The sequence below is a fragment of the Diadema antillarum genome, unplaced genomic scaffold (assembly GCF_040938485.1).
Source record: "Diadema antillarum isolate AM-2024a unplaced genomic scaffold, OU_Dant_1.0 seq00001587_RagTag, whole genome shotgun sequence".
Taxonomy (NCBI): domain Eukaryota; kingdom Metazoa; phylum Echinodermata; class Echinoidea; order Diadematoida; family Diadematidae; genus Diadema; species Diadema antillarum.
In genome coordinates, this window is record NW_027272304.1 from 11461 (window position 1) to 22833 (window position 11373).

The 11373-nt window shown below is 39.5% G+C and overlaps 1 protein-coding gene across 1 annotated transcript; it reads left to right on the forward strand.

The window, feature by feature from the left end:
- Positions 1-4591: 4591 nt before the first annotated feature.
- On the forward strand, positions 4592-10907 carry LOC139710914 (PDZ domain-containing protein 11-like). The gene is made up of 6 exons (XM_071622834.1): positions 4592-4699; positions 5459-5545; positions 6551-6607; positions 7302-7400; positions 9074-9134; positions 10671-10907. The coding sequence occupies exons 1-6, from the start codon at positions 4592-4594 to the stop codon at positions 10718-10720; spliced, it is 462 nt and encodes a 153-aa protein (XP_071478935.1). The 3' UTR covers positions 10721-10907.
- The last annotated feature ends 466 nt before the right edge of the window (positions 10908-11373 follow it).

An 11373-nucleotide genomic window follows, 5' to 3' on the forward strand; every position in this document is an offset into this window, starting at 1 on the left:
GATGAATAATTTGAATTTCCCGAGGGAACATAAGCTGTGCCATCAAGTGGGACATTGTACTAAAAAATGCAGTATTTACCCCCCCCCCCCCCACCCCCCCCCCCCCCCCCCCCCACCCCCACACACACACAACACACACACACACACACACCCCTCATACCCATCAAAACCGCTTTGGATCAGCCGGTGTAGTACTTATATTTGTATACTAGTAGCAAAGGTCCTACACGTGTAGTGTAGGATCAGCGTTTGCGCCAAAGATTCTACGCACTGTTACAGTAGTGTAGGATCTTTGCTAATGCCTATCTAGCAAGTAGCGCCAGCCTGCACTACTGTACAGCAACGCGGGGTGGAGCTCTGGGAGAAGGTAGCCCCGGAGACCGCGCCGCCAGGCGCGGTCCTGGCGGCTTCCCCGCAATTTCGCTTATGTTAGTTCCTAAGTATTCTGTGCGCTTGTGCAAGTGATTGTGAATTTTGTGAACATCGGTGAGCTGCTTATAAGACATCATTTTGTGCATCACAAGCAATGAAATGCATCAAACAGTCGCCGATGATAGTCATTTAGGTTTTATCGACCCATGTAAGTATTCCTAGTAGTTTCTGTTGAAAAATTAAGGAAATATAGCGCCGCAAAGGCACCCGTTTGTTCAACATGAAGATCTTTTATGGGAGCACGGCGCAGCCGCCACACTGCGTGTGGCGGCTGTCGCAGTTATGGGAGAAGGCAGGTAAATGGTGAGTAATGGGGAACGCAAAGGACACTGCAAACCTGCTTTAGTATTGTTTCTGATGAAAAATTGGTTGCGTGTTCGTCACTTATTGTTCATGCCGTCACTATCGTTGGTATGTTACGGCGATTTCTGTTTTTTTTTATAGATAAAGTGAATTTTGATCTAGTAATGTTGTGATACCAACTGACTCAGACTCAGTGTTAGTCCCACTAACATAGTTTGACGTTAGTCACCAAAAGCTCATTCTCTTTTCACTAGAAAAGCTGGCAATCATGCTCTTTACGGCCCTAGATTATCGGTGCGAGATTTTACTCTTGCCGAAAAGCTATCTATAGCCACATAGGCCCTAGGTTAGGCCTTATTCATTGTAGTATAGCCAAAGTAGTAAAGGCAAGGGCTAAGCCATAAACTCATATTTAACTGCTACTGCTACTGTAGACTAGTGTCACGTGATAAATGTAAATTTAAGCCTAAACTTGGGTCTAAGCAGTAAGCTAAGGGCATAAGATAAGGCGATATTCTGCTTTGTAGAATTTAGGTTTAAATAGATGGGAAATAAATAGATCATGACATTAGATATAAAGTTTATTGACTGTTGTACATTGTATGTTTTAGCCAGTAAAATAAGAACACTCGTGTTAGCTTTAATACGGTTAGACTAGATAGACCTAGTCTAGAGCCTGCTGTATTTTAGATCTAGACAACTCTAGTTAGTAGTAAGTGCATGTGCACAAAGCATTTTTCACTAACATTTTGGTGTTTTAGCAAAATTCACCAAATCGACATAGGGTGGTCTACAGCTCTAGAGGTCTAGGTAGACGTTATAATATAAATTGCAAATCATTAGCGCACTGAAACACATGGACTTTTTAGAGATGGTTTTTAGATAATTAAAGTCTTGTTTTTTGGCCTTTTTAATTTCACATGCTGAGATAAACCACACGGTGGGCTCAGGCAGTCGAATCTTGGGCGCTAGATTGTTTCTGCAAGTAGGTCTCTTTAAAGTAACCTCAATATAAATCTCACAGGTATATCCTTAGTTATTAGGTTGGTGATCGGTAAGTACCAGGTATATGCACATACTTTATCTGCATCTGTGCATTTCTTATCAGCCTAATAGTAACAAAGTTATTGCGCGAAATCTAGGTCTAGGTGTCAGTTCTTGGCACGAGCAGTGGAATCATGGGCAACAGGCTTTACAGCATTGTACATTTACTGTGATGCCACATTTCTGTTTGATCAACATTTCTTTTTATGTTTTATCCTGTCTCTCTCTAAATTTCTTTGTCAAGCCAAAATGTGACCCGCGACAACGGTTTCAGGCGCATGCGATTGGCTGGTGCGTCGCATACATTTACATAATTCGGCTTTCGAGACACCAGTTGCAGCGTTTGGGGAATGCTTTGTCCTCGCGTGCACGATTACATGCTCCATTGTTCTTGCTATAGTGGTTTATATACGCTCGCTCTGTAGTGCGTGCTCTTCTATCCAAACTATTCTATTGCAATGTTCTACAACGGAAGTGAAACAAAAATCATGTAGCATGACATAACCGTGTGAAAAGAAAACTAGATATTCTCAAACTTGTCTACTTGTACAAGTAGTAGAAATTATGACAGCATGAAGGTACTGGAGTAGATGAGAGGAAAGGAGCGGTCACATGTGACTAATTATATTCAAATACTACACGTCAAGATCGCACCAAACTAACGAGTCGAGTTTGTTTGTTTGTTTGTTTTGATTTAATTAGCACCACCGAACAAAGCAACATATGCGTGTCTTGTAAAAACAACACAAACAGGAAGTGTGACCCTTGCCAGCGCAAGCAATTTTCTGCCTTCAAAAGGGTTGCCAATGATATAGACAAATCAACCACAATGAAAACGTGATTTGTAAATGTGTGGATTCGCCACCGCTCCTGTTACATGCACACGGTCATGGCGTGTGGATGCCATTGCGTAATGCGTGCACCACACACATGTACGCCGTACGTGCAATTATCGTATTCGCCATCTTGAAAGACGCACTGTAAACAAACCCGAGCGAAATGCATTGTTTTTCGGCTCCATGCGCTGAGCTCCGAGGAAGGTGCCCGGGAAATTTGACTCTCTCAGTGAGCCAATCAGAAGGCGATGTGGTTGCTAGAGGCGGAGCTTAACATCGATTGGCACCATCGTACGGATGGGTGATTCTCCCCTCGCATCGACGCTCGGACATAGTCTTTGAGAAAGAGGTGAATCTTCAAAGCCTGTTTTCTCGCAATTTTGTCAGGCTAACAACTTAAAAAGTGCATTTTATTTCTCTTGCTATGCCCACTTATGGTGCCGAAGAATACAAGTGTTTTATATCAATGCAAAGCTTAGGAAATGGGCAATGTGATTCAGTGAAAAAATGAATTTTCAAAATTCCCGACTTTTGCCTGAAACCGTTGTCGCCGGTCACAAATGTGTACCTGTAGTAACAAGGACATGGATGTAGGCTTAAATACATTGTGATTTTCTGCATCTTTTTCTGCTGTTGCTAAGGGGAATTTTTTTTCCCTTTAAGTTGTGTTTTGCTTCTTATTTCACAGATAATAACCACTTTGTAATATCAGTGCAGTAATTGCCTGAATTTCATGTTACAAAAATAGTTGAAAATCATCTCCAGCTAGTAGGAACTGAGTGATGAAGGATATTGTTTGATCGTCAAACATGAAGACAATCCTGAGCAAGACTTCCTTAAACCCCCTCTACATTGAATAACGTACCCCAATTCAACATACCACTAGCCAAATGTGTGTTCATCTGGGCATCCTCGCATCCATGTACAGTGCACTCCCGTTATAACGAAATGCTCGGGACCGGCAGTTTTCTTTCGTTATAACGAAGTTTCGTTATAACCGAACAAATACAATATATAACGAAAACAAGGAACCACGTATATTATGTTTGCGGAATACTCATCATACACTGCAAAGCTATGTGAAATGTGATAGGATAAGTGTATTACAATAATAAACGCAAGTTCCCCTCAGAAACTGTGTGTGACACAAGGAGCGAACACACAGTGGTGTGAAGCGTTCACCCATGCAGAGACGCTATAAATGCTTGTTCCGCTACGTATTTTCGAAAGCAATTCGCATTTCGTTATAACGGAGCACATTTCTTTTGTTTTTCTTTGTCTGTGGCGCTCGGAAAAGACTTCGTTATAACGGAAATTTCGCTATAACCGTGTTCGTTATAAGCGAATTTTGTACCATAGACTTTAATGGTGATAATTTTGGGACCAGAAGATTTACTTTGTTATAACGAAATTTCGTTATAACCGTGTTCGTTGTAACGGGAGTGCACTGTACATATCCACAGGGTAGTGTAGGTTAGTATGGCAAAATTAGTTGGGGGGGGGGGGGAGGAACATACGAGAGAAGTCTTTCCAAGTTGCAAGCTGATTAAATTGGGGAAGTCAGCTTGTAAATATTATACAAAGTATCACTTGTTACAGAGTTTGGTTTCTTCATGCTCTTACTTGTTTGGGTATGTATTTGTGTGTGTGTGTGTGTGTGTGTGTGTGTGTGTGCTCTAGGAGTTGTAGATTGCAATAATTTTTAGGTTGCATTTAGGCTTTAGGCTGCAGTGTTTGTTTTTTATTTACAAAATTCTTTCTTTTTCATTCCTGATATTGACAATGTGGAATTTAAATGTTGTTATAATGAAATTTGTGTTATTTCGTCATGAATTAATTTGTATATTGTTTATATGAAAAAGGAAGAAAAATAAAAGCTTGACCAAAACAAAAATTAATATCTATCAGTTTTCTGGAATTTATGCTATGATTTTAAGCTGCTTGTTTCTTATGCATGCTTTGATTTAGCAGCCAATATGAGCTCGGAAACTTTTCGTTTGGACTCTACCAATGAAGTCAGGGTCACCCCTGTGAGCCAACCGCCACCATATAAGCCACCACCACCGTGGATTCCCCCAAAAGAGGTATTAAACATTCTTTATTATCATTTTTTGCTCCAGTGGAATTATGTTTCTAAATCATGCAAATGAACAAGCACATTGAGAAGCGATGTACACGTATAAAAGAAAAAGAAGATCTATACTTCCCTACCGTGTCCGAATGGGCAACAGGGCCAGGGCCTCAGCCCCTGGGTAACATATCTTATGGTGCTATGCAAGTGCCTACTGGCCCCTGGCAAGTTGACAGTAAATGATATTGCTGGATCTGATCTCGATATTGTCTGGAGCGAATCATTTTTCAATAGAGCCCCATGTATGTATTTTTTCCCACAACAATAGCAATCATAAATATAACAACAACAACACCAGCAGCAAGCATATAACAATAATAAGATCAACAACAGTTCACAAGTGGGTTTAATGACCCTAAAGTGTTTCTCTATCACAGCAAATGCATCCATGGGCATTTGAGGGGCATTGGGAACACTGTTTCTGATGATACAAAAAGGCAAAACTGAACAATTTATGCATCTATCGTAGAATAATTCAGCTACTGCAAAGTGGGCAATTTTGTTTGATTTATTCCTTGCAACTGGTCAACTTCTGTGAATTTTGATTGTTCACGATTTCATAGTTGAGAATGGAGCGTGAAATGTGCACAAATCTCTGCACTGCAAAATATTTCTTGTTTACACTACATTACCCAGTATTCTCCAATGAATGCCCTCACACTGATAAGACACAGTTATGAATACTCCATGAAATTGTTATGTTTCTTTGCAGAGAGTAGGCCACCCTGACTATGATAACAATCTCTCAAAGTTCCTGCTTCGATCAGTCAAGTTCAGGAGATCAAAACACAATGAACAGGTGAGAGTCCATCCAAGAGAGAATGACAAAGCAAGAGCGAGAGATTTAGAGAGAGAGAGGGTGTAATATGGACCTGGAGTTGCTGAAGCAAGTCGATGTTTCTGTTCATACATTGGTAATCACTGAAGATGAAGTGCATTTATATCGAGATGGTACAGTGCTAATATGTACATGCTGTTCTCCACAATTTCCACTGTACTCAGTATATGCACCATATGCTTCAACAACTGTAGAGGCCAACCCTCCGAAACGGATGAGCCCAACACATGGTGGTGATGTGTGGCTTGTTCAGCGACAGAAGATTTCTTCCTTACATATTTCCAATTTACACCTACAGAATGAAAACAAAGAAGAGAACAAACCCTTACTCCACTTTGAAAGTCCCATTATTTAGAACATCAGTCTATTTCCAAACTTCTTCTTCTTCTTGTGAAATGTGTTATCCCAGGAAGTGGTTGGCTGTGTATATCAAGACCAAAATCCATGTCATGTCCAGTTCTGCCGGAGGGAGATATGCTGACTTGATTTTTCCTTCTATGGTACAGTTTAATGGAAAATGGAATTCATAGCTCCATAATGAGGCACTATGGATATGATAGGATTGATATTTTCATGTTCTGTGAGGCATATTTCTTTTTGTTTTGGTGCATTTACCCGCAATAACCCATTGAAGACAAATCCCAAGAATACTTGGGTGAGTGTGTATGGGAAATGCGTGTTGTAGCAAAGTCAGCCCATCCTCAACAGGTTAATTAGTTCATACTAAATCCATCAAATTTCTGATTTACAGGTGTAGTAGAGCAATAGACTCTAAGAGAATGAGAAAAGTTGTGTTACGTTTAGTCATGCAACGACAGAAGCCTTATTCAGCCAGACTGGATAATTTGTAATGTTGATTGTATCAGCATGTCAGTCTGCATTAACGCAGTCTTCCATAAATATTGAAAAGAGATATTGTGTATTCCTAATCTTGTTATACCTGGTACTCTGCTTTTCTATTTTCAGCTTGGTTTCAGCATAAGAGGAGGTGCGGAATATGGATGTGGAATCTATGTGTGTGGGGTATGTACCATGTTCCTCTGAGGGTGCACCAAGACTGCAACAAAATTTATGCTACTGATGCTATTATGTCTCATGGTGGTATTTTGCTGTTATCATGATCTAATGGTCATTTGTCACCAAATTAACAAATAGGTGCATTACCCCTGGAGGCCCTCAAAGCTGCCTCCCAAAGTTTTCTATATACTGCAAAAGTGGAAATTCTTGCTTTGACAGAAGTTTTGCGCGGTTGTGCGACCAGAAAGTAGCACAAAAATAGAGTCATGCAAATATTTATTCTTGCTGTACTTACCACTAATTATTGTCTTGAATCATCAGAATTAAAAACACAAGAAATTAATCTTACCTGGCCGAGCGTGAAAAATTACTCACACAAAAATATCCCCTTCTACAGTAGTATGCAAGAGTGCATGTTAGGTGAACTTGCAATACCCAGGTGAGTGCAAGACCCCCTCTTCCCCCCCCCCCCCCCCTCCATCTCGTGTTTCATTGTTTTCATTTTGTTTTTGTTGTAAATACAAGTTGATTGATGGTTAACATCACTTTGATTTGTTAATGTCAAGACATCAACAATAACCATTCTTATCATTAAAATTGAAATTCACTTACCAGTATGCCCTTTTCATGACTCTCTTTTCTTTGTTTTGGAGTAGTGCCTTCCAGAGTGTTGACTTCCATTGTTGCTCTCGTCCCGCAGGTGATACCAGAATCTGTGGCGTACCGGGTCGGAATGAAACCTGGAGATCTCATTCTTAGCATCAACGGGATCAACTTTTCGAGCATCACTTATGATGAGGTGAGCAGATTTTTAGCCCAGATCAAGTCCAAGGAACCAAATTTCTGTGATTTTGATGCAGCTGTAGCTTTCTGTTATGATTTTTACTTTTCTGTGCTAGTGATTCACAAAGTAGAGAATACAAGAATAAAGATTACCTTTCCTGTTATCCCTTTGTTGATCATATGTGATCCTGCATCACAAAACAAACAAAAAGTCGTCAGACATGGATTTTTAGTTAAGGGCAAATTCTGAAATAGCAGACTTTAAGCATTAAAATGATGTATAGCTCAATTGAAATGGACTCTCTTAACCTATCTAAATATTGGAAAGAAAGCATACAGTCTGGAAAAGTGTGAACTGAGAAAAGAAGCTCTGAAGTACAGGGTCTATCTCTCTATTCAAGTGCTTAATCTTTACCAAATCATGCTAGCTGTGCAATGAATGGGACAAAAAACAGGATGTAAACCACTGGGGCAACAACAATGAAGGGATTATCAGATTATGTTGAAATTAAGCATACTCTATTACCACAGTCTGTCCATGATTGATGCCAACTTTCAAAGCAGTAGCCGCATCCCTTCAAAAGTTATCAGACTTGAAAGTGGAGAATGTGCAAAGGGTTATCAAGAAATGAAAAGGGGCCTGTAAGACATACCTGATCTCACTACTCAACAAAAAAGAGCTGTAAATGCACTTTCCCATTCATTTTGTGATCCCAAACATAAGAATAATGTAGAAGAAGGAAAGCTCTTTCAGAAAATATGAAAAGCTCAATATTGACTTAGTTGACCCATTTCACCTTTTTTGAGTCCTCACGCAAAATCAAAGGGTGCGACTTTTTGTTCATTTTGTGATGCACGGTCACATATTATCAATTTGTTTTGATTGCGGAATTGTCAAAAGCCTCTTTATCGCCAAGTTAACCCATCCAGGAGGCGCTGGTTTTGCTATAGCATGCATTTCCAAGCTAATTCCATTAGCTAATTCCATGCAAATCTTTTTTTCCAGTGAAGGATGTGTAGTGAAATTCAGAGGTGCTGTAGCGATGAAAAGATCATAATTTCTGCAGCAACTCCCCCACGGCTTGATGGAATAGGCATAAAAAATGGACAAAATATTGACTGCCCATGCAGACAAGTGTGGCCATGGATAACTTAAGATTGGACAACAATGTGATAAACGTGTCTGTTGTCACGCCATATATTTAAAGTAACTTGTTACCTGTCACATTTCCATTTCATAAATTTATGTAAATTGAAATGTTATGCATCACTCCGTGTAGCTTACCCCTGACTGCTACAGGGTGTAGGTAGATTTTGAAGGCACCAACAGTATCAGTGATGCACAGTAAAACAGTTCTGAAGTGGCTCAGACTTCATGGATCAGAATCTTCCATCAAAACATTATGTGCACAAACTGTGTTTTCCACCAGTAGTCAGTTGATAATCGTATATTGATCTGAAAAAAAAGAAAGGAAAATGAAAGATATGTAGGTTGCAATGAAAGATGTATACGTTGTAGTCTATTTCTAATATGATTGAGAGTTAGAATCAAATCTAATGTTCTACATCACTTATGAAAACTAAGAATTGTCAGGTGTAAAACAGCATTCACAGTACATATTCAACTTTGATAGCATCTTCTGTATATAGTTCAAGAGTAATTGAATAAAATTTCCTTATCTATTACAGTCCATCAGGATTCTGAAAAATTTGGATGAAGTGGAGGCCAGGCTGAAATACTATCCATATGGTAAGTCAGCTGAAACAAGAAAAAAATGCATGATTTCTGACACAGGTACTGCAGGGTATGTCAGTAAATGTTTCCCTGTAGTAAGCTCTTGTAAATACTGTTTTATTTTATTTTTCTTTCTGTGAATTATGTTTGGTTTCGTCAGGGATTGGCTCAGGGTTACCATGTGATTGCCATTGTTTGTTAGCCAAAGAAAAGTATTTTCTAATCTACTCTGTATGCTCACAATGAGTCCTGACTATTTCAGTGGCTGGTATTGATATACTGTAGCTGCAGGTGGAAGTTAACTTCGTCTTGCCCTCACTCAATGAGAACGATATTATCGTTTTCTCCGTAACACTGTCAAGGCATCTGAACTTTTTACCTACCAGATTCTGAAGTTCCGATAGACTTTAAATCCAATCCATGTGGTCTCATTAATGATTCTTATGTTTAGTTATTTTTCATTGCAATATAGTTAAATTAGAAATTTGAATTTGATTTTGGATATTAACTGATATTGACAAATTGCCCTTCATCAGTGTAAATAAGCATCAATTATTCAGTGTTTTAGCAGTAGCCTTGATAAGAAAATCATGTACATACATGTACATACTCTGGTAGGACACGAACCAATGACCTCCTGAGCATTAGACGGGCTTCCTATCCAATAGACTTCTGAGCTCTGCTCAATAGCCAGTGATGCAGAGACTCCAACTCTCCCGCTTTCAACAGGAGATCTCCCGCCGAAAGCCCATTTTTGCAAAATCTCCTGCTCTCCCGCTTGAGATTTAATTTCTCCCGCTTGAAATGATTTCTTACTCTGTGTCATCGTATGTTGTAAAATAAGCCTTAGATAGCACGAGATAACATCTAGGACCCTAGAGTTGGACCCCGGCAGCAAGGAACTTAGCGCTTCGTGCACATCAAGTTGGAGTCTCCCGTTTGCTAGGGGTTTCAGGCGGGAGAATCTCCAGATCAGAAGGTGCTTGGAGTTGGAGTCTCTGGTGATGTTCTGATCCCTATTGCAGCAGGAACTGCACATTAATGATAATGAACATATGCCCATGATTTTAATCATGTCTCCTTCTAAAACACTGAATAACTGGTGTTAATTTACGTTGGTGAGAGGCAATTTGTTAATCATTTGCAATCCATGAGGTTCCCATATAAAGCAAACAGTTAATGCAAATCACATTGGTAAATGGACAGCATTAGATGGTTGTACAGTAGAAACATATTTAAAAAAAAGGTTGGGTGTAACTCAAAAAACAAACAAAACCCTTACAATGAGGTTATTTTGATAGTCCCAACTCTTTCTATGTTTTTGCTTTGGCACCCTTACATATGAGATACATGACGAAAACATGGTTATTATCATGGTTTTTAAGTCCTCATCGTAATGACATTTCTCTGTACGTGGTAATGTCAGCTATAATGTTGATGGATAATGTTCTTCTTCTTTGTATTGTTGTGTTGAGAATGATGGTGAATTTGCAAGATAAGATGTGGATCTGGACCACTTTCAATATTTCACTCTCTCACTGCTCTTTTCAGGTTACTATAAAACATACGAGAGGACGGGCGAGTCTCCACCTCACGAGTAGTGGATGCACCGACTTGATTTTCTCAATTGCAGTGGGTGGAATTACAGAATTCAAACTCAGTCGCAGGCCAGTACTATGAAGTCAAGAGACGGTGAAACATATACTGCAGTAATATGACTGTTCGCTGCAAAGTATTCACCTGCACTTTTATAGCCAATGAGTCCCAGCGTAGTGTCCTTTTTTTAGATGTGCGTAGTATCCGTTTATCAGTTCAGAATTTTGCAGAGTAGGTTGATACAGTACTCTTTGACGTGCACCATGGTATAGTGAACATTTGTAAAGCTTGAAGCACACAGCATTTAGAAACATTTGACTAATGTTTATGTTTTCATTGGTGACCATGTACAGGTGTCCAGCCAAGAGGTAAATAAATTCCTTGAGCTTAATTTCCCCCCTGAAGCTGGGAATGGTGGAAGCAGATGAGGAAACTCACACTTTGGGTCTTTTTTCTTCTGAAACAATAACTTATTATGAATGGACGTTAAGGCATTTGTCACTAATGATTGAGTTCCTTGACAGTTTTTTCTTTAAAAAAAAAAAAGAAAGAAAGTTATCGATGCTTCTTGTGCCTTAAGCTTGGTGATGGTATCTGTCATCTGTCCTTGACAATTTTGGTTTCTTACCATTCACTGAATGCTGTTGACTATCTTATT

Bases quoted from the DNA above. Each gene is read 5' to 3' on its own strand.
- LOC139710914 (XM_071622834.1), top strand. From the start codon at position 4,592: ATGAGCTCGGAAACTTTTCGTTTGGACTCTACCAATGAAGTCAGGGTC. The intron at 6,608-7,301 runs GTATGTACCATG...CTCGTCCCGCAG, and splicing joins GTGGAATCTATGTGTGTGGG to GTGATACCAGAATCTGTGGC. The intron at 9,135-10,670 runs GTAAGTCAGCTG...TGCTCTTTTCAG, and splicing joins GCTGAAATACTATCCATATG to GTTACTATAAAACATACGAG.